General features: G+C 43.5%; 1 protein-coding gene across 8 annotated transcripts in view; it reads left to right on the top strand.

The window, feature by feature from the left end:
* Positions 1 to 23,193, top strand: part of CENPQ (centromere protein Q) — a 227,049-nt gene that overhangs the window by 169,338 nt on the left and 34,518 nt on the right. For all 8 annotated transcript variants that reach the window (XM_085651752.1, XM_085651751.1, XM_085651749.1 and 5 more), the window contains 2 exons: positions 11,739 to 11,807; positions 22,460 to 22,589. In XM_085651752.1, coding sequence (XP_085507878.1) covers positions 11,739 to 11,807; positions 22,460 to 22,589 — 199 coding nt within the window. The remainder of the gene's footprint in view (positions 1 to 11,738; positions 11,808 to 22,459; positions 22,590 to 23,193) is intronic.

Here is a 23,193-nt window from a genome sequence, read left to right as displayed (position 1 = left end):
CAACTCATCTCCTCGGCTGCTCAGTTCATCTCCTACAAGAACCGACACATTTCCTCCGTTCTGCAGCGTTTCTCCCACAAGAACCAACACATCAACTCTGCTGCGCGAGGTCTTCCTAACGCAGGATCTCGCATCGCAGCCCACCAGAACCGCTGCTGCATGACTCATCTCCACTCAAGGAATTTTCATCAGCCCGCAGCTCCTTGGAACTGCTGATGGATGTATCTTTTCTCCCAGATCTCGCATGGCCTTCACTGTGCAATGCTTCTCCCTGCAACATCTTGCTCCACACAGCTCCTTGGAACAGTCGCTGTGTGATGCACCTCTTGACTCAAACCCCGTATCGTCTTTCTGCGTGATACATCCTCAACGAGGGGCTCTGCATCTCTTTGCGACAAGGTTCAGCGGGCCCAAGTTCGTCCCTATAGCCGCCCCGCGCTCCTTCGCGATCGGCCTGAATTTGTGACTTTGTCCCAGTCCAGCGCGACCAGACAACCACAGTTGGTGCTTTGTTGTGATATTTTCATCAAAACCTTTAAAATTGCATATCTCTGGTTCTATTGATTAGATTTGTGTTGTTTTGCTGTCAATTCATTCAAATGTACTATATGTTTGTACTATATGTTTGGTGTGTTATTTTTATTGTGTTGTATTTTCACTTTAATACTATTTGTAGTGCTGCATAAATTCTTTACACATTGCCTCTAAATTGTGTGACTGGTTTGTGGCAAGCTACCAGAGCGTTGAGCACAGGTTAATTTAGGGTTTGCTTGTGACTTCACCCGGAGAAGGATGGTGGTTGCTGCTTAAGTAGGGTTTCACCCCCCAACCAATAACCCAACTTCATACATGGAAGCATATCTAGCATCTTCTTCCTCATTGTCAAAGTTTTTCCTCTGTCTCTGGACAAATTGAATGCGGCCCATTACCAAACGTTGGTCAATGTTGTATAGCTCTTTGTGTCTATCCATCAAGCCCCTTGCAGTTTGGCTTGTCTATGTAGTTTAATATGCAGTATAAGATTGCCTTTTGTACTGCGATAACAGTTAACGATGTGAATGGGACCCTGTGTGTCCTTTCCACTGACAAGAATGCCAACAAGCCCCTGAGACCCAGCTTCTTAATCCAGTCTTCCACAAATCGTTCTGTGCTTGACTGTCTAATACCCACCCCTATCAAGACACTACCACACCTACGTGGAGGCCAAGGAATGCACCGACACTAGGGCTTTGAATACAGATGCCATGGGACCAAGAACAGCACTAGAAAGAGAACTCATTCATACTGGGATTTATGACACGCTGGCTAATAGAATACAAGTGGCACACTGACTGCAATGCCCACACTGTAACTGAGATACTAGATTGGTTAAAGGTTTGAGGGTGTACACTCCCTTCAGAAACCCATTAATCACCACCTCCCTCTCAGCAGACTCCAGGAGCGTAGAGGTAATGGGCAGGGCAAAGGCTACATTGTTCAGAAAGCACCTAGCAGTCTTTGCCCAGGTTTTAGAAATGGGGTCTCTAATTGGCAGCGGTTTGCACTCAATCAATCAAAGATATGTTTATTAGATCATAATCTTTAAACAATACAAAACAGTTAGTATAATTTAAAATTAATTCACATCAATCTCATAAACAGTTTTTCCAATTAGATATTCAGACCAAGTTAAAACCAGATTAAACTCCTCTCGACCTATATACATGTCAGTTAATAAATAAGACTCACTTCTATATTGTTGGGTCTATTCCCTACGGAATTATAAAACCGGTTCTAGACAAGATGTAAAGCTTTTCATTTTAAAATTCTAAAATATCAGTTCTAATTTAGTATAAAACTCTGTACTGCCTTTATGAACTTCCCCAAGGCGATTGCAATTTCTATGTTGGGCATTTCTGTAATAACATCGATCGCTTGTGCCCGGTTTCTTATGCCATATTTTACAAATATTGGACGTAGCCAAAGTTTGCGTTGCTCTAGGATAGTTAAACAATCCAACAGAATATGCACTAAGTCTACTTTTGTTCCCAGATTACATTTACAGCACCCTTTGGGATCGAGCATTTTATTTTTAATTCCTTTATTTATTATCCATGTGTGGTAAATAAAATTCATTACCGGGACTTAATTTGATACAGAAACATAATAAAATAGCTCAGTAAAATAAGAGGCAGAATCCGTGGTATTAGAGGTTCGGAATGGGCTTTATTCCAATGATCGATTATAATCGGTTGCTCCAAGTTCCATCACCACGGAGGTTCAGGAAGTGAAGTACATACTTTATTGACAAGAAATGATTTTTATAGAACATACATTACAATGAAGCGAAGGCAGTAGGCGTAACAATTGATAAGGAAAATGACGATTCATATGCGTAACCGAAAATGGGTGTAATAAGGAGTAAAAAGGAACATAATTGGTTACGATGTCATATATAGGTGGATCTATAAGATAATACTTGGCATAGATGCGCGCGCAGCAGCATGACGTGTGATTGACGTGCAACTAGGGGGTGAAGGGGACTTGACATTTAGCTCTACATGTGGAGACGAAAAGTCTGGGGGGTCAAGTCAACCTAATCCCAAATCATATCTAACATCCTATGTTTAAAGAACTATGTTATCCACAAAAGAAGGACTCTCGGACAGAATCTATTCTATACTGACTGTGCGTGCGTGTACAAGCGTCTAAGTGTCTACACTAAATGCGAGGGGGTAGGAATATTCCATGGTAACAGGGCTATGAATTACTTGCATAAAGACAGAGAAGCCGAGCCATTGCTCGGTAGCTGGAAGGATGTTTACTTAAACTACTAGACAGGAATGCATCGGCTAAGGAGTGAAGCAGATAACTCGAAGGTGAAATACAGTTCTTGGCAGAGAATAGGCTGATGTCAGGCTTCGTGAGCCGCGCAGAGAATGAGACAAAGTTCATGGTCACGGATGCAGGCTCAGACTGGAGCTTTCAGAGGCAGAAGGCAAGAAGAGTTTGATGACAGAATCAGGGCCTACTTGCCTGGACTGTAAAATGGCATAAGTGAACCATATAAAACCGGTGGCCTTTCATACTTAGGAATGGAATATCCGGCCTATTCATGGCGGATCTGACAGAGGACATGTTGACGGTGGACGCACATGTGTTTGCGTCTTCATAACTGGAACTGGAGGGAACATACATGTACTTGTAACATGCACATAGAACCGTTGGGGTCCAAGATAGGGGACATAACTGACCAGAAAAATCCATATTTCCACACATGGGTTAATCCCAATACGGAACCTTAGGATCTCCTGTCTATACCATGGATTTGGTAAGATATCCAAATAAGGGAACCAATTTTCCTTTACCCAGGAGTTCATCATAAATTTTACTGATTTTTTCTTACTAAGGTATTCCTTGTCTGCCCTTTTAGATGCTTCTTGACCATTATACTTTAGCTATTTTTTTGTGCATTCTATCTTGAGTAACGCTCGGCATAGGACCATTTTTGTATTCTCTGCGGCCTGTACCACTTTCTTACTACACCTTTTTGCCCAACTTAAATTACTTTGTTGAATCTCGTTACGGCACCAATATGCAATTTTTTGTCCATTATCATTCTCCAGGCGTTTCCAAAATCTAATCGCAGCTACTTGTACTTGTACTCCCCACGCCATTGTTCCTATTTCTAATCTTAGTGCTTGGATCATTGCTGATGGGGGCAGTGATAAAAGGTTTTTCAAGCATTTTCCTTCCTCCAGGTCCCAGACATCTTTACCGCTCAAATAAATGATTTCTGCACCATAGAGTACTTGTGATGGTATCATTGCATTGAAAGCCTTTAATAAAGGACGATGGGACATATCCCCATAGTCACAGTTAAACATTTTTAGCCCGGCAATTGTTGTTAGTGCCTTCGCTTTTTGGGCTTCTAGGTGTCTGTGCCAGTTTAATGTTTTATCGAACCACACACCTAGGTAGCGGTATTCATTTACAGATTCTAATTTAAGATCACCTAAAAACCAATTAAACTTGTTCGCTTTTTTCCCGAAGCATAACATTTTCGTCTTATCTAGATTTACCGTTAAAAATTTCTTTTCACAGTATTCCTTAAAAAATTTCAACTTCCTTTGAAGGCCTATTTCCGTCTGGTCTACTATTACCAGGTCATCCGCATATAAGAGACATGGTACCTTTTTATCATTCATCCTAGGGCTGGCACTGACCTCCATTTCTAAGCCCTCAGGTAGGTCAGATAGAAATATGGAGAATAGCTGGGGGGCCAGTACACAGCCCTGTCTTAGGCCATTTTCAATAGGTATTTTTGGTGTTAGTGACCCCTCCGTATCCCTAATTACTTCGGCACAGGTGCCTCAATGTAGTTCTTTTAATATGATCAGCAGATCTTTTGGGATGTTTTTATTAATTAATAGTTCCCAGAGACATTCCCGGTCCACTGATTCAAAGGCGGCGCGGAAGTCAACGAAGCAGCAACAGAGCTTTCCGTTCTGTTCCGTTGACTTCCTTGCCAATGCCCATAGGGAGAAGCAATGGTCAATTGTAGAATGTCCTTCTCTGAACCCTCCCTGTTCTACAGGTATTATTGCGCACTCGTTGACCCAGGTATTTAGTCTATTTAAGACAAGTTTCGCAAATACCTTTTCTCCAATATCCAGGAGGTTTATCAGTCTATAATTTTGGGGTTCACCTATACTGCCTTTTTTATGAATAGGCCTTATTATTGCGCCCTTCCAGTTTGATGGCATTTTACCTTCTATTAATACTACTTGGAATAGCTGGGATAGGAACCTTGCCCACCATTTTGTATGTGATTTTAATATTATCGCTGGGAGATTATCCGGTCCTGCGGCCCGAGTTAAATTCAGTTTTTTAATTGTAGCTTCTACTTGCTCTTCCGAAAAGTCTGCTTTAAAATTTTCTGCGGGTTCGTGCCAACCTTGGGGCTCTGTGTCCCCAATTGATGTACGTGGTCCATACAGCTCCCTTAGGTATTTAACCCAGGCTGCCTCACTTACGGCACACTTCATTTCCTCAACTTGTGGGGCCGATGCCAGTTTTACCAATTTCCAGAATTGTCTCAAGTTTTTAGTCTCTATGGCCTCCAGTAGATCCCCCCCAGCATTTCTCTTTATGTGCCCTTTTTGCATCGGAGACCATCCTTTTAAATTCAAGTTTTAATTTAGTGAGGTAATTTTGCCTCTCTTGATTAAACTCTTTCCTTAACCTTCTGGCTTCTGCCCTTATCTCTCTTTTCTTAATTTGACAGTCCATTGAAAACCATTTTACTCGACTTGCCCGGTTTAAAGTTCCTTTCCTATTATTCTTTTTTAATTTTACTCTAAGGCACTGGACTACTTGAGCTATCTTCTCCTCATACCATTCCAAGTTTACTCTCCCAGAATTTTCTAAATCAATCTTTAATTGGAAGGCCTTTAACTTTTCCTGGTACTCATCTGTTAGTCTTGTTGTTGCCCGTCTGGGATATTCTACTTCTTGGGGAATCACTTTTTCTCTGGGTTCCATCCTTCCCCCTTGTATCGTTAATTGCAGCGCATTATGGTCACTAACCTCATTTTGGTGTAACTTAAATTCCTGCACAAGAGGCATGTTCCAGGCTAGTGTAAAAATACAATCGATTGGGCAATTTTGTGCCCCTTTATTAAAGGTCTTCTTTGCCGGGCGGTCTGTTTTAAATCTGCCGTTTAAGCAAAATAGGCCCTTTTCCCCTAGGTAATTAACTAGATCTAGGTCCTGTTTCGAGGGGTCACATACTGGGAAACTGGCTTACTTAATTCCATAGGCATCCAATAATTCTGCATGCCAACAATCCGCCTTCGTTGGATATAACTTGTGATTAAAGTCCCCCGCAATTAACAGAACATCAGAGGGATACCTTTCTAATAGGGAGTCTATGTCCTCTTTAAAATTCTTCATCTCAGTTACATATTCTCCCATATTGTCCCACTGCATATAGACATTCATCCCAATTATCCTTTCACACTTTTTATCCAAGGTCAAAACATTTAACCTACAAACCAATAGCCATTTACAATTTACTTTTAATGTTTCTACGTTACCTAAAATTTTTGTGGAGATTAACGTCATAATTCCCCCCGAGGGGCGGCCATATCTTTGTCTTTTGGCCAGGCGATTTAATTGGTGGTAACCCTCAAAGCAAGGGGATTCGCCACATGCCCAAGTCTCTTGTAAGCAGGCAATTGCTACATTGTTTACATACAACTTTATCTGTTCTTATTTTAGCTCATTGCCTAGTCCATTTATATTCCATGATAAGAGACTTAGGCATTGCGGCAACCCCACTTCCTATTCTATCTCACTTAAGCCTCCAACCTCGCCCGCTCCTTCCACGAACCTCTCCGAGGAGTCATCTAGGGGGCTTATTTGACTCCAATTCCCCCACGGGTCCTCCTTTACTGTATTGTTTATCATTACATTCAGGCAGCTACTCTCTTCTTCGTTGCCATAATGCAGCCACACCTGACGTCTCCCTAGGCCTGCATGGTATTTTAAGAAGTTCCTTCCCGATTGTATTTCTTCACTCAGGTCCTTTTCTGGAATCACCCTTACTCCCCCTTGGTATATCTCTCTGGCTGCTTCCACAATTGCCCTTTTTACTAAGTTTGAATATAGTAATACTTTTGTTATTTCCCTGCCCTTTGTGCTTTCTAAAAACCCTACCTGTCTCAGATCTTTTGAGCCAATCCCACTCAGGCTTATACATTTGGAGAAGATTGACAGAACTTGGGATCTGTTTAAGGGATTAGTTTTCCTCGGGTTCTTAACCCTTTGGCCTGTGTGCACCGGTTCCAAATATATCCATTTATTCTTACCCGTCCCCCCACCTTTCTCAGGGGACGCTATGTTTCGCTGCCTACTCCCTTCCTTCCCTGGGGTCCCTACTACTTGCTCATATGGTTGTACTGGTCTTGCCTGATAACTCTGTATATTCTGTATTTGGCCCTTTACACAGATCGTTATTTTCTGATTTACAGGGTTTGTTTTTCGAGCCATCTCTTTTGGGGCCTTACTGCCGCAATCCTGCTGTGGATAGTTGGTGTATTCCTTCTAGCATCTAACACTAGGGGTCTTAATGGTACGAAGGTCTAAGCCGAAACATTTAATTTTTCCTTTGCTACCTTTTTCTTTTTGTTTCCTTTTACCGCTATCTGCGGGACCTTCTTTTTACTTGGCCTATTTTGAGTGCGGACCCTTGCATGTTCCCATCTCCTTTTTACCAGCATTGGTCTCTTAGATATATACACATTATCTGGTAGCTCTTGTGGTTCATTCAACGCACACCCTACGCTTTGATCTGTTATCTGGGAAGTCACTACTGGGCTTTTCATACGAGGCATTTGCCCTTTTATTCCTGTTAGTTCTTCTTCGATTTTTTTTTAGGGTTGTCTTTTGGGAGTTTAGTACACCATTGTTCAGCATTGATACTTCTAAAATTCCCTGAAGGGTTTTTTGTAGCATTAGTAGTAAGTCCAATATTGATGACGTGGCTGGAACCGATAAATCCGAGTCCTGGGGGCTGTTTCTCTCGTATCTTAATTGGCTCCCTGTCTTTTCTATGTCCTGCTGGTAACTTTTCTCCCCATACTGTTGTAGGGGTTGGTTAACTGTTCCCCCCCAAATAGTACTGGACTCATTGCTTTCCCTTCCTGTTGGCGCTTCGTTCCTTGCCAGTTGCTGGGAGAATAAGTTGGTGGATGATGATAGCCGTGGTGCCGCCATTACAGGATTTTGGCTCAGGAGTGATACATTTATTAACAGGTGGTCCTCTATCTCTTCTTCCGCTTCTTCTTCTGAAGCACCTCCCTTGCTTCTTTCCACCTGAATTATTTCCTCCATTTCTCCATTTTTTCCATTCTTGGATCGAGGCTGCTCTTCAGTTTCCAGATTGTTTACCGGTAATTTTGATACTTTGTAATGTTTGCCCACAAAGTCCGTAATGGGGTTAGTAGTTCCCGTGTTCTTTTTCGTAATAGAGATTGAGGTACACCCCTTTTTGGCTTGCAGGGCTTGCTTTGTCACTCTTTTAACTTTCCTCTTCCTGAGTCGTCCCTTGTTGGTATCCTCGGGGAAGGCCTGGCTTTCCTGACTCTCTTCCCATGACCTTGATCCTGCCAGTATCTCACTAGTCTCCAGATTGTCTTCCCTGGCTTCCTTACATTGTTTTACTTTACGCTTTGGGCCCATTTTTTATATTTTTCAACAAGCTGTGGCGTTAATTTAAATCTCAGTCAGTCTCGTCCCTGGCTCTGGTATATAGCCAAACTTTCACAGTTAATGTTAGGGTACTGCCGTTGGTATATGCTAAACATTTGGTCCTTCAACAGTAAACTTTTCACAAAAATGCGGCAAGCACTAGTAATTAAAACTGACCTGAAGGCATATAATCCGCTCTTGCCTTTGTTTTGGCTAATAATATGCTGGGTAAAGGTATCAAGGACCAGTCGCCGCGTCCATTCTGCCTTTTGCACTCACTCTGGCCCGGCTCCTCAGGCTTGTTCTCTCCTCCACTGCCGCGCTCCCAACAGAGCTCCGTATACCTGCACCACGCACAGGCTACACCGGCAGCCTGGTGTTTCCACCCGGGGTTTCGCCAAGCAAGTTCTGACGCCTGCGATACCAGCCACAGGAGCGGGAGCAGCAGCGGGGGCCGCGGGGGGCGCCGCACAGCCTTGATGGGCTCGGCAAGATGAATCAATGTGAGAGCGTGAAATCAGCGAGGAGTGGAGCGGCGTCCTCTACACCCGCTATCGCTCCTGCTCTGAATGCGGCGTTCAGCGGGAGCAGTCGTGAAAACCTGGACTGGATCAGAGCCACGAGGTCACTGTCTCAGTCGCAGAAGAGCAAATGTGCCGTGTAATTTACAGTGAAGGGAGTCAAAATCGACATCGACTCCAACTTCTCGAAAGCGTGTCCGCCATATTGCAAGGGTGTCCAAGTAGTGACCACCACCCTAGTTAAGGTAAGTCAGATACATTCCCTAAATTAACCTGTGTCGCCCTCTGGTAGCTTGGCACAGAGCAGTCAGGCGTAACTTAAGAGGCAATTTGTAAAGTATTTTTAAAACACACACGCACAGTAACAAAATGAACACATTTGATAAAAAAAGGGTATTATATTATAAATCCATTCAGGCTAAAATGACAAAAATGCAGTCTGAAGCTTTTAAATAGCACATGCCTACCCCGGAGGCCTCCCGGTGCTGAACAGACACCACAAATCATCACTAGCTGTAAGAAATGATTGGTCACTGAAAAGCCAGGTCTTTAAGGCTTTGAGGAAGTTTAGTTCATGCTCTGGTAAGCGTAGTTCCAAAGGTGGGGTATTCCAGAGTTTAGGCCCCAGTGTATATTTTTCATTTAGGGAGATCAGTTAAAAACAAAAAGAATGTACGGCAAACTGTGCAAGATATTGTAGGTTCAAAGTTAGAAGGTAACACAGTGCTAGCAGAGCACTGGTGTCTAGCGGGTTAGGTGCGGTCACACTCGACCGGGGTATCTGACAAAGAATTCCCATTGGGGATTAGAAGATAAGCGTTCGCACAGTCAAAAAATAAGGAAAGTACGAGGTCTCTGGAGACCAGTCTACTTAGCCACATTTGGCCGCTCACAAGTGCACGCCGGCTGGGTATGTGCGTCTTTGCGGGTCCTGCTATTCGAGGTACCTTGAGTGTGGGGTCGCCAATTCTGTAAGGGAGCCAAAGCGCCAGTATCACGTTGCGGAGAGAGTATTGGCTGGCCTTGTAGGCCGGGCCTATGACTATGCTTCTGTCTCCTGGGAAGCACCGGCTGATGATCTTGTGGCTCCTGAGTATGTATACGGCTGACAATCCGTGCATCTTGAGGTTGCCTCTAGTCACCATGGCAATGCAGTGAAGGAAGGCGCTGGTATGACCTTGGGAAAGGCGGTGATCACAGAACTCAGTCTCGGGGGGTGCGGCGCAAGCAGACAGTGAAGCACTGACCCTGGGCACGGAAAAATGGTTGATCTGGAGTAGGTGAAAAGGACGTTGTTATGATCACAATGGGGCGGGCGATCAGACACGCTCTGATCTTTGTCAACAGTCAGCAGCCGGACTGCTGAGTGACAGACTCTCACTGTAGTGGCAAGAAGGCGAAATGTTTGATTGCCCTGAGACTTCCTGAACTGGGGGCAAGCAAGTTTCAGTTACTCTGGATTGAGTACTTGTCCTCAGCAGGGCAGAGATCAGCAGGCAGCAGGGCAGCTCATCAAAGCGGAGAAGCAGTTCCATAGAACAGTCACTCACAACAAAGTGGCAAACCATACAGCACAGCAGCCTTTACTCCAGCAGACTTCTTCCCAGGTCCAGTCGTGTACTGATTTGTTATGGCAGAACCCTGTACTTATATCCAAAATAGCCTTTGATGTAGGGGGTGACTTCAAAGAAGTTCTCTGAAGTGCACAAGGATCCCTTTTAACACAGCCCTGTATGCCAGGCTGTCTATGGGGAGTGATCAGTCCTTTGTGGGAGTACAGGACACAGCCTATTCCGATGTAAGTGTGCGCTACCTATCCCCCTTCCTGCCCAGGAAGGCTATCAGAATGCAGATTTATGCAGATGAGTCCTCTGTCACAACCAGTCCTACTTGTGTTTGCAGCTGTCTAGAGGGAAGACACAAAGTACAGCTGTCACTCAGCCCAGACGTGAATTAGAGGCAGGCTGCAAAGTTAAGAGCAGAGAAATGTCCACTGTCTAAAAGTTTCCTTTCTAAAATGGTAATGTCAAACCCTCCTTTACCTCTAAAGAGGATTTATCACCACCATTTCACAGATATGAAACATGATGTAGCTAGTCCTTTCTATTCAGGAATTACAGCTTTAAAAGTGTTTTAAGGAATCCCCAATGCTAGCCTAGGAGGGAGTAGGCATTATAGTAGTGAAGAACAAATTTAGCTGTTTGTCGCTACCAGGACGTGTAAAACTTAAAAGTACATATCCTACCATTTTATTACACAGCACCCTGCCCTTAGAGCTACCTAGGGAATATCAGAGCGCTGACCTATGTGTAATAAAAGGGAAGTATAAGGCTTCGTAGCTGGTTTGAAATTTCAAGTCAAAGTGGCAGTCAACTGTACTCACAGGCCTTGGAATGGCAGGCCTGAGACGGGTTTGAAAGGCTACTTCTGTGGGCGGCACAATCAGTGCTGCAGGCCCACTAGTAGCATTTAATTTACAGACTCTGGGTATAGACCACTTTACAAGGGACTTACAAGTAAATAAAATATGCCAAACAGGTGTAAACCAAGTATGCCATGTTAAGGGAAGAAGCCCGTGCACTTTAGCACTAGTCAGCAGTGGTAAAGTGCTCAGAGTCCTAAAGCCAACAGAAAGAGTTTTGCACAAAAAAAGGGGAGGAAGGCCAAAGGTTTGCGGCTACCCTGCAAAAAGGGCAATTTCCAGCACCGGACGTCGGTCTACCCCTTTGTTTGGTCTGGCAGAGACGGCTTTAGTCAGTTGTTAGATCTTTTTAAATCAATACATTGTGATACCACATAGAGAATGGCAGTGGGTGTGCCCCTTTCAGCCGTTTCTTGTTTCATTTTGCTGCTGGTTCGGGTTGCTGCAAGATGGGCAGGAAGGAGAAAGGGATGTTTCTCCAGCTTCTCAATCGTGATTACATAGTGAAATGTCCTGTGCTTTTTATTACACAATGAAATGTCCTGTGCTTCTTTCTTATCCAGGTCACTTTTAAGTAAGAAGATTCCAGGGAAGGAGGCTGTGCAGAACCACCTCAGGACCCTGGAGGGAAAGTGAGTAAAGACTAATCTGATTGCGGGTGCAAAGATTGTTTTAGAGCAATATGTCCTTAAAGGGACAGTGCAGAAGAGATTGAAAGGGAGTAAACTTGTCTGGTTTTCAACCATGCCTATCGCCTTTTTTACCTTAAACCTCTATATCAAAATGTTTTCTATCTTAACCAGCTTCTTCAGTGGCAGTGAGTTATAAGTGAGCACCCTTTACTTTGGCCATGCGAGCACTATGAAACCGTGTTTTGTTTCTGTATGAGTGACATTAGAAGGTGCCATTCATGTATTCGAGTTGCCTAATCTGTTTTTGTTCTTTGCTATATGAAAGGAATGTTTTACTCCTGCTTACAGACACTATTGCTTACAAAGCTGTGAAGTTGATGATTGATTTGTGGATAAAAATATATTAGTTTCACAGAAATATTCGTATGATTTTGGGGGAGATGGCCACCAATTCTGTGGTCCGTCTACTTTCAACTAGTTTTTCTTTGATCTTTCCTGCTCTACAGGCCACCAAAATGGAACTTGCATCAGTGACGCAGTTAGTGTGATTACACAAATTCTTACAATCCGGTTAAATACACCTGGTTAGACTACATCAGCATTTGTTTTATTGTTATAAATTGTTATACATTTTTGTTCCACAACAACAGTTCCCATGAGACCAACGAGACTTGCTTTCTTTGTCCTGTACAATATTGACTTCGATTACATTAGTGTGGGGTAGACCTGTCCACATCACAGCACCTAAGGGTCAAAAATACACATTCAGGCCCCTTCAACCTGCTGCAGCAATGTAGCAAACTAGCCATTTCTAAAAATCTGCAACTTTCATTCACTAATCAAGGTGGTCTATCATTCGGAGTGTGCAACAATTCAACATCTCAGTCCATTCAGACAAATTCTCAGTGGGCTTCTCATCCCTCCTCATCACTTTAATATGCTGTTGATCCGCCAGAGCTCTCTTCTGTTAGTCCTGTTTCTATCATACATGCTCCGGCAATCACAGAGCTGCCTAGTCCACTGCTAATCCCCTTCTTGCAAGCACTGTGTCCATTGCTAACATCCACAAAAACAATATCAGCAAATCTAAGCTGATCAGGACTATCCCAAAATGTTTGGCTTCATTTGCACCACAAATTTAGCCTACAGTTAGGTGTATCAAGGGGTTGCATCTATCCCCCTTGGCTTGCCATTTGTACCACTGGCATTTCAGTTACAACTTGTGGGTTCAGTTATGAAAGCAGCAGGAAAAGAAACTAAGCTGGGCTCTTAGAGACATGTTTATCCGTTCTCCTTGTCCGTTTCCTAGTCCCCGCGAAAGCAAAAAGGTAACTATTAATATTGGGCAAAAAATTGTGAAAATGTAATTCCAACAAAGGTCAACGGGTGCGTCACCTACTTTAACTCTGGCATTATATTTGATTGTTATATTGGTATTCATGACCCCACATTTGCCTTCGGTAATTTTTTTTCTTTTTATCTGACCTCAGTAGTGACCACATTGGGATCCACACATGACTTAGGGCTGGACATACTCAAATTTGTATCTGTGGCAAACGCATCGATTCTCTAAATCAGAGGGTTTGCAGTCGCTAAAAAGTTATTTTGTATGTACTAAACCCTTTTAGTTTTACCAACTTCTAAAATGGGTTTAGAACTTGATGCCAATTTGCAATTTCGAAGGGGCGTGCTTATGGGAGTCCCTTCCAAAGTGCGATTCAATACCATATTTATCAATGGTTTCCAACTGGAAACGGACCGAAGTGACTGACTCCCAAGTTAGAATGGTAGCTGAGCCACAAAGGGAAAGGGGTCCTCTTTGGATCTCAATCTCTTTAAAAATGGGGGTGGCCGCCTCATGGGGCTCCTGGGATCCACTGCCAACACTCACTTAAGTTGATTTTTAGTCTTGCCTGACCCAGCGCATGCACTGGTCTGGCGAGACGTTTTGTGAGGGCTTAAAAAAATGCTACCATGGCCGGCCTAGAGCTACAGTGCATGTGCGCGAGCCGCGCTTGATCGCGATCACTTTCACGGCCTTTCACGGCCGCTTTGATGTTTGATCGCGATCACTTTCACCGCTTTGATCCTCAGTCGCATAATCCTCAGTCCCAAAGTCATCTACATCAGATACATTCAGAAATGAAGTCTTTTTAGCCCCCTTCTCATTAGTCTACGTAAACTTGCCCTAAAACCGATCATTAAACAAGTAATGCAACAAAGAAACTAAGAAAAAACAATTGGACTGCAATTCACAGAAACAACATACTGAAGTGTATTAAAGCATATGGGATGATATTGCACTAAATTGCATATTCAATCAACATGATAGAAACAACTTAATGTTTAGGACATACTAACTAGTCAGGATGTAAAATACCTGCAATAAATGTTTTTCCATCCATCCATAATTCTTATAGACTACATATGGCGAAAATAGTGAACAAGCATTGGCATAGCCAATAGGTCTCACCTTTGGGACCTTATAAGTGTTTAGCCATGCAGCAGTTGATGTTGTTGCACCAATAATAGTGTGCTGCATTCCTAAATACTTATAAGGTCCCAAAAGGAGACCTATTGCCTTTGAGAAAATTGGGCTTCTTTAAATCTTTCCAATTTTGGGAGAAATCGCCAGGATGGTGGTCTGGTGACCCTTGCATCCAATCGCAGAGGATCACGAATTGCAACCAGACTAGTTTTCATTAGGTAAGTCATACTGTGACCTACTGTGATTCCTTGTTTTGGAAAGCGATGTTAGTACATATGTGGGTTCACAAAATAAGTTATAAAAAATTTGCAACTACTTTTTGCAGCCAGATTTTTATTATATTTGCCCCTAAAGCCATTGAATTGTCCTCTCAGTTCAACCACTTAATACAGACTGTTCCCTGGATGAAAGTACATGAAATCTTGCTTCCTCTTATGCGGTCTGTTCCGCATTTGAACTCTCTAAATGAAAAAACGTCATGGACTCAAATACTGAAAATGGTTCGAAAAGTGGGAAAAGAAGCTTTACAAGCTTGAAACATATGCTGGTCTCATGACAAATAAAGTCTCAGTGATTTAAGCTAACCATGATGTGACTCAAGCAACATACGTGTGAAGACTATGTCTGATACTTGTTCTAAGTTAAAGGAGCTTGGACATCAATTTACCCTTGGGCAACCAAGGATTGGCAAGAAGATTTAGGTCTGATGACTAGCAAGGACATCTTGATCAGCAGTTCAGTTAAAATGACATGAACGACATAGCCTACGCATGGATAAAATCTGTTCTATAATAGCAACTCCCACTTCACCACCATTCAGATCCTGATTAATCCTGAATTAGATATGAACTGTGATATCATGCGTGATTGCCTAACACTAGATGGAGCAAGTGGTATCCCCTGGCTGAGTTACGTGAAAAGGATAGTGTAGGAAAGTTTTTGCCAGACTACTGATGCACTTTCTCTTGGTGTTCCCTGGGTCCCTACCAATCAGGTTCCCAGGGCCTGTGTTCTTTCCCCAAAACTAACTCAATTGGCATCTCTGGCCACAGGTAAGCCCCTGGTAAATGGTACCACAGGTACCCAGGGTACTGTGACTTGGGAAGACCTCTAAGGGCTGCAGCACTTATTGTGCCACCCTTAGAGGCCCTGTATCTTTATATATATATATATATATATATATATATATATATATATATATATATATATATATATATATATATATATATATATATACATATATATATATACACATATATACACACACGTGCTCGCCATCTTGCAGATGGCAGGCACTCCCCAATCGGGACTAGGGATTGTGCTCACTCCCCCACATGGGGTGAGAACACCAAGGGTGTAGTCACCCTAAGGTCAGTAGCCCATTGGCTACTGACCTCAAGACCCCTAAAACGCCCCCTAGATACATTATTTAGGGGGCAGCCCTGAACCAAGAAGACAGATCCAGCCTACCTACAAGAAGAAAAGGAGGAGGAGAGCCGTGCAGAGCTAACAAGAGGACGATGCCCAGTGACTTGGCCCCAGCCCTACGGGCCTGTCTACCCTCGAACCTGCTCTTGCGAAATCCCGGCGTGTCCAGCAGCCAGCAACCTCACAAACCCCGGAGGACCTGCCTGCCTTCACGTTCCAGACTGTTTCTCCCATAAACACCGGACGTGTTTAAACTGCAGCTTCTGGTGCCAGCCAGAAACAGCGAATCCAGCCCACTCTGCACCTGCCAAACCCGGCCCGAGCGGAAAAACACCACAAGGAGGTCACCCCGGCGATCCTGACCCAGGATCGGGCGAGCACTGACCTGCCTCAAGCCTCCAGACAACACCTGCAGCCTCAATCCAGAGGACTCCACCTACCGCGACCTGAGCGGGTAAGAAAATCCGACGTCAAAAGGCACCCCTGCACCCGATGCCCCTCAGCCTGGTGTGCCCAAACCAACGATGCCTAACCAACCCACGACATCCCAACTTACCCCTCGAAGTGGTGGTCGCACCTAGAAGATCCTCGTCCCCGAGCCTGCAGTGTTTCTTTGTCCTGGAGGTTCTCCATTGAAAACAGGGCACCCGACCTCAAAACAGCACCCTGCACCCGGCCACCCTAGTGCCTCTGAGGGTGCACCTTTGGTGCTACTTTGGTACACAACTTGCCCTGAGCTTAACCCTAGGAGCTTTGTTCCCACAACCCAGTGGCCTGCTTGCCAGGAGCCACCAACCGGAGGCCGCCTATCCCCCATTGGATAACATTGGGCCTCAACACTCTGCACCCGGCCACCCTAGTGCCGCTGAGGGTGAAACAACAGTGCATCACTGACCCTGGGAGACCCCTGAGTCTAACCCCAGAACCTTAACTCCCACAGCCGATTACTTACCTGAGAACCGTTAACCTGTTTTCCCTCCATAGGATAACATTGACACTTTTTCTCTAAAAAAGTTTATAAGTGTGGAGTTTGAAAATTATTCCTTAAAAATCGCACAAATAACCAAACGTGTTTACTCACCTGTTTGCAGGAAATGTCCCAGTGCTGAATCCAAGTATCCAGCAATGAGTTAGAAAAGTAACGTGAAAAGTAACTTACCTGCAATTTACTGGAAAAACCTATTCATTTCAATGTCCTGCTCCAAAACGTTTTTAAGTGTGGAGTTTTGAAATCTGAAAATATTCATTAAAAATCATGCGAATAACCAAAACGTAATTTCTTACCTGTTTCCAGGAAATGTCCCAGTGCTGAATCTAGGTATCCAGCACTGAGTTAGAAAAGTAACGTAAAAAGTAACTTACCTGCAATTTATTGTGGAAGCCCATTCATTTCAATGTACTGCTCCAAAAAGTTTTCAAGTGCGAAGTTTTTAAAACTGAAAATATTCTTTAAAAATCATGTGAATAACCAAAATGTAATTACTTACCTGTTTCTAGGAAATGTCCCAGTGCTGAATCTAGGTATCCAGCACTGAGTTAGAAAAGTAACGTAAAAAGTAACTTACCTGCAATTTACTGAAAACGCCTATTCATTTCAATGTACTGTATTGCTAAGTGTTGCATACTACTGCTCCCCTGTAAATCAAACAAAGTACAATTTCTATTGCATTTTCAAACTGTTCTATCCAGTAACATATTACTGAAAAGTATTTAATGCTTACCTATACCAGGCTTGCTTGGTTCTAAAAATAAACAGTATATTTTTATACAAACACAATTGGCCTAGAGTTCAGTTCTTGAGTGTGTGAATTCATTTGCTGACTGAGTGGGTACATCAAATGCTTAACACTGTCCTCTGATACTGCTTTACTGCTGGACCAAGCTACCACAAACAGAGAGTAAGGTTCTATCTAACTTAAACCTCTGCCTACCTCTGGGGACACTTGGACTCTATACACACTGTACTTCACTTTGGTGCAGTATATATAGAGCCAGTTGCTTACAGATAGCAAAGCAACTGGGACGCCAAGTTGTTTAATTCTCCAGATAAATTATTGAAGGAAGATCTGTCGTCGGCTAATAAATCCTACCTATACTTGAAACATACTGAAACAGAGGCTAGAGAGTTGATGAAACCAACGGTACGAGCCCATCAACTAATAAAAGCAAACCGCTTAATAGAACCATATCTAGAGGTCGTAACTAACCCCAATGCCGTTTCCTTTTAGTAAGATTTAGATTTCATCACTTGCACTTTGTAGTTGCAGAACCCCAGGGGTGGAGAAAGGTGGACGATTTGGGTCCCTGCACATGTGACAACTTTTCCACCCAGGACACTTTGCATTTTGTCATGTTCTGCGAGCATTTTTTGCACATTCGAAAACGTTTTATATTACCACTTTTAAAGAAAAAGGCTTTCTGCAGGTACGGCCAGCTCTAATATACTTGCAGATGTTGAATAATGTCTGGGAAACTTTTAACTTTGCCAGTTTTTTGCCCGCGGCTGTCAGGGAGACCTCATGATCTGGTATGTAATAATTTTTTTAATCATAATGAATTGTATGTTGACCTATTGGTTTATTATGTCCAAGAAATTTCTAAAATTGTAATTATGTAAAGCCCCTGATTCAGATCTTTTATCATGTTTAACAGATACTGTCTGTTGCTCATGTTTTATTGTCGTTTTATTCTTGTAGTATGCTTTTATGGTTTTAATTAACCGAATAAAGTGATTATGACTGACTGACCATTCAAATCCTCGTCTCTGCCCATCACTTGCGCAGTTCTAATGCAGTTTTGTGTTATTTTATTTGTGTAAATGAATCCCTGTTAGATCTTCTCATCAAAGACTATTATAGCTCCGTCGGTGACACACATCTATTAAAGCCGAGTGAAGATAAATACAGGTTCTCGCAGGTGTTAATCATGTGCCTGCAACATTTAGTCCATTTGATATCCTCTCTTAGTAAAACTTCTTCAAAACACAATGGAGTTGATCTCTGTAAGTCTTAACGTGGGTTATAATATCACTTGCTATTTACATGGCCTTAAACTGGCATATCCGTGTTAATGGGCACTGCATTAAATAGCAAGTTATCAACTTGATTTTTGGAGTGGAACCAGTTGCTTGGACCCAAGAACTTTGATCATATCGCTTGAGCAGGTACTCTGTGGGCACATCTCCTGTGGGCATATTCTTGTTTCCAAAGCTACTGTGGAGAAGATAAGTGCTATTTTAATTCAATATTCTCTTTGAGTCCCCTGGTTGAGAAATTGGCTTAGACTTTTTTCTCTTGATAACTCTTAATAATTCACTTCATAAGATATTCATACATTGTAAGTGCAGTCTGAGGCAGGATTATGCCAGAGTACTCAAATTTATCTTTCCAGGGAATATATGTACAAAAATATGAATATATCGCAAATGTACAGGTTCCATTGGGTGGCGACCTCCCTGGAGGTAGTGCGTGGCCACTACATCCAGCTCAACAATGCTATTGAATGTTTGGAAGCTTTACTTGGAATGGAAGAGTATTATTTTCCTTAGGTTTTTGTGAACCACTTCCTGTGTAAAGGAGGCGTTATAACGGCACAAACAGAAGCTACTGTGGTTGTCTGTTAGGTGACTAGTTAGTTGTTGGATCTAGGCTGAAGTCAGGAAAGAAGGAAGTGACTACGGTGCATGTAAGAGATTTGAGGTGAAAAAGCTTATTACTCATGGCCTGATTATCTGTAACCTTCCAGTCTGTCCTGGAAGGGAAGGGGCAGGTAAAATGGCTAGAAAGCGAACTGTGAAATCTGCCTGAGTCACAGAGGTTCGCAGTCTTCTTTTCGACATTTTGATTTCGAAAAAAAGTTAATATTCAAGTCAATACCTTTCACTTGGGAAGGGACCATTATGGAGGTGACAGAGCTCAGGAGAATGCTTTTAGGGAGTCAACCAACGCTGATGACCTGTTTGTGGAGCTGCAGGTACGTGATAGTAATCAAGGCCGCCGCAAGGCTGGGATCCCGACAGCCACAGGTTCTTCTGAGGAAGAGCTTTGACTCTTCTAAGACACTCTTGAACTCTGATGTGCTCCTTCTACTGATCATCTCATTTCAAGCGCTCTGTAATGGATTGAATGGATTGCCTATTGAAGACCCTGAGCTATTCATCCGCTCATTTAGTGTCTAGATGTAGAACTGTCCGGTGACAGCAATGCTTGGGTTGAGTTGTCCTAGAATCTGGCCCAACAAACATTTCGCTCCAAACCACCGTTCGGGAGCTTTGATGAACACGCTCTACTCCTCCTTCCCTTGTGGGGGAACATGTGGACTTACTGAAGAAGAAACAAAGGCCCTGGTACCTCAGACATTTCTAACCAATTATGTATTCTGTGTGGCAGTCTGTAATTTTAGACTACTTCTTTGTAACCATCATAAACATGTTGAGAGAAAGTGCCTCTTTTGCATGGTTAGCCCCCCACGTTTTGCCTGGTTTTGATGTGGTTTCAAATGTATTGCCCAGGGTCCCTGCCAACCAGGTGCCCAGTGCCAGTGCTCCTTCCCTAAAACAAACTCCCAAAGTTCTTCTCTCCTGTAAGTCCCTTGTAACTGGTACCCTGGGCACTTAGGGCTTAGGAGCTGAAGAAGGTCACTTTGGACCCCCCTCACTGGGACCATGCTACTGCCCTTGCCATCTGCATGCCCCTGTGAGGTGAAAAACGACAAAGTCAACATGGCACCCTGCGTGGATGCCATACCAGCTAGCACTGCCTGGTAGCATAGGTAAGCCACCCCTCTAGCAGGCCTCACACCCCTAAGTCAAGGTGCCCCATACTACCGGTCAGGGCATATCTTTAGGAGCAGATGTGCCCCTACAATATTGGGCCCCATTTCCTAATATTGTAAGTGCCAGTGAAGCCATAGAGAGTACATGGACTGGGAACTCAACAACTCGAGTTCCACTGCAGCATGATGGCTTCTCTGAATACAGGAGTGCTTGGTACCAAACTACATCTTTTAGTGAACTCACACTGATGCCAGTTTGGGATTCATTGTACCTGTACCCCTACCAATCCTGTTCTGAACGTCTGAAGGCAGACAGCCAGCACAAGACAGGTTTCTGGGACCAGAAACAATGCATAATCTTGGCAGAGGTTTAATGTAAAGAGAGAGGCCCCCTACTAAGAGGATAGGGTTCCTTAATGTAGGGAAAGACAATAATTGTGCAGCATTAAGGCAACCAAACAACATAAACAATATGATGATTCTATATAATGTCAAAGTAGGACCAACGACTAAAATGGTTATATCAAAAATACAAAATTAGTTTTTATTATACATCTGAGAAAATGATAAAACATTATCACATTCCTACAAGGAATAACATATTCATCGTACACATCTAATCACACTTTCAGACGCACAGAGACATGTGAGAATAGTGAAGATGATACATTGTTGGTAATTGATATTCTGAGGAAAACAAAACATTCATTAAAAATCACAAAATGTGGCACAAATTAGGTTGGCTGGGGTGTAAGCTTGGCAGAGGTGTCTTGCGCCTCCTCTCCCGGGATGGTCCAGTGCTCGAAGAAGGGAAGCTTCAAAGGCCTGCCGCCTTTGTAATGCGACCCCCAGCCTTTGCTACTAGTGGCAGATGGCAGCACCTGGTTTACACCCCACTTTAGATTGGAAAACCAGTGGGACAATTAAAAAAGATAGGAGGTATGCCCACCTTTGCCAACCCCACCCCTAAGATGGAGGTAAGCGAGGTGAAGCACACTTTTCAGTCCCCGCCATCTTGAGGAGGTGGGGGGGGCGGCTCTAATCAGGGCTAGGTCTATGCCCCCTCCCTCAGGAGGGTGGCATCATAGAGGGTATAGGCCTAGGACCCATCTCCAATGGCAGCAAAATAATAAATAGGGAGTCAGATTCTGCAGAGTCCAAGATTCCCAAAGGGATTGTCCCTAAATATTTTGAGGTTGAGGATATCACTATGTGGTTCATCGCTCTTGAGTCAATACTGAAACCACCAGCCCTTGTGTTGAATCCTATTAGAGGATCTGGGAAGTCTTGTTGAATGCTGTGCACCAGGATGGTCCGCTCCGATCTAGGAGGAAAGTGTTCCGGTGCAGACGGTCTGTGTGAGAAACAGGCTCTGAGAAAGGATGCTGAACAGCGAGCCTTAAGATGGTGGTCACAGGTGGTGGTTAGCTGAGCGCAGTGCGCAGGTGGGTGTGTAGATGCTGTTTAAGGTAGCATAGCAGTGAGGGGAGGGCTCATGGATTGCCTTCATGACTAATGTGAGAAACTTTAACCGCGAGTCACCTGCCTGGAGGATAGACCGCGGCAAAATGAAGAGGGTGCACATGCGCAATATCATGTTTTGTTACAAGCGGGTGAAGAAGTAGTACTCAAGGCCGATGAGGCTATTGGTTTAGTTAAGTTTGCTAAGGATCAAAATGTTGACTTATCTTTGCTGAATGGAGCAGCAGCTGGTCTTGCTCTGTCAATCCATTCACTGCCGTTAAGCAGGGAATTGTTTAGTTTTCCCCAACATAATATGCATCAATTTTCATTTGGTTCTGACCCTGAATTATGACCATACAAGTAATCCTATCTCTGTGCTGGACCACTTTGTCTGTGCTCATTTGTTCTATAAAATCAGGTCCGGCGTGCACGGTCCACCCCAGCGTAAGTAGATCATAGATGTTGGCGCTAACTATGCTTGTCCCTCTTTCAATGCTAGGCTTCTTGCTCACTGCCAGGACCTGAAAGTTCCTCCTGCTGTGCCAAAGCTGTACAAGAACATTGCTGGTAAAGTGGCTCAGGAGACCGAACAAATGGAACGCAGCCAAGCGACCCTGGAGACACTGCAGGTGAGCACAATGGAAGACAGAGTGCTATTTGAGATACAGAAGTAACCCTTGAGGAAAATGTAAACATCTATAAAAGAATAACAATAGACCAGAGGAGACACCACATTCCTCAGGTCTACTTGGCATCGATTGATTGTAAAGTTCTCGCGTTGACCCACATTTTGAAGGAGAAATAGGAACCAAATTAATCCCAGATAACCTTTTTTGCCAGTGCGATATGAACACTCAAGTTAAAAAAACTGATGCTCGTGTGTCCTCTGTACTGTTCCTGACCAGTTGAAAATCCTTAGACAATCCACCTATTTCTTGAGTATATTTCTATATCTCATGCCAAGCTGGATGTGGTGCCAATGGTAGTTTATTAACTTCATGCTATGTGTACTAATGAAGAATGGGAGACTAGCTTTAGAGAGAATATCACACGGGTAGACGTACAACAGCAGTATCGACGTTTGCGTATTCTACTTTGAAATCAGTGGCTATTTAATACATTTGTGATCATGCCGCTGACTCTCAACCCAAATAGTGGTATCCCCCCTTGTTATGAACAGGACCTGGTGCTGTATTCTGGTCACAGTTCTGTGTAGTACCCTAGGACCATAGC

Source organism: Triturus cristatus, chromosome 4_1 (assembly GCF_964204655.1).
Source record: "Triturus cristatus chromosome 4_1, aTriCri1.1, whole genome shotgun sequence".
In the NCBI taxonomy this organism is placed as follows: Eukaryota; Metazoa; Chordata; class Amphibia; order Caudata; family Salamandridae; genus Triturus; species Triturus cristatus.
This window is presented reverse-complemented; position numbering and strand designations above follow the sequence as displayed.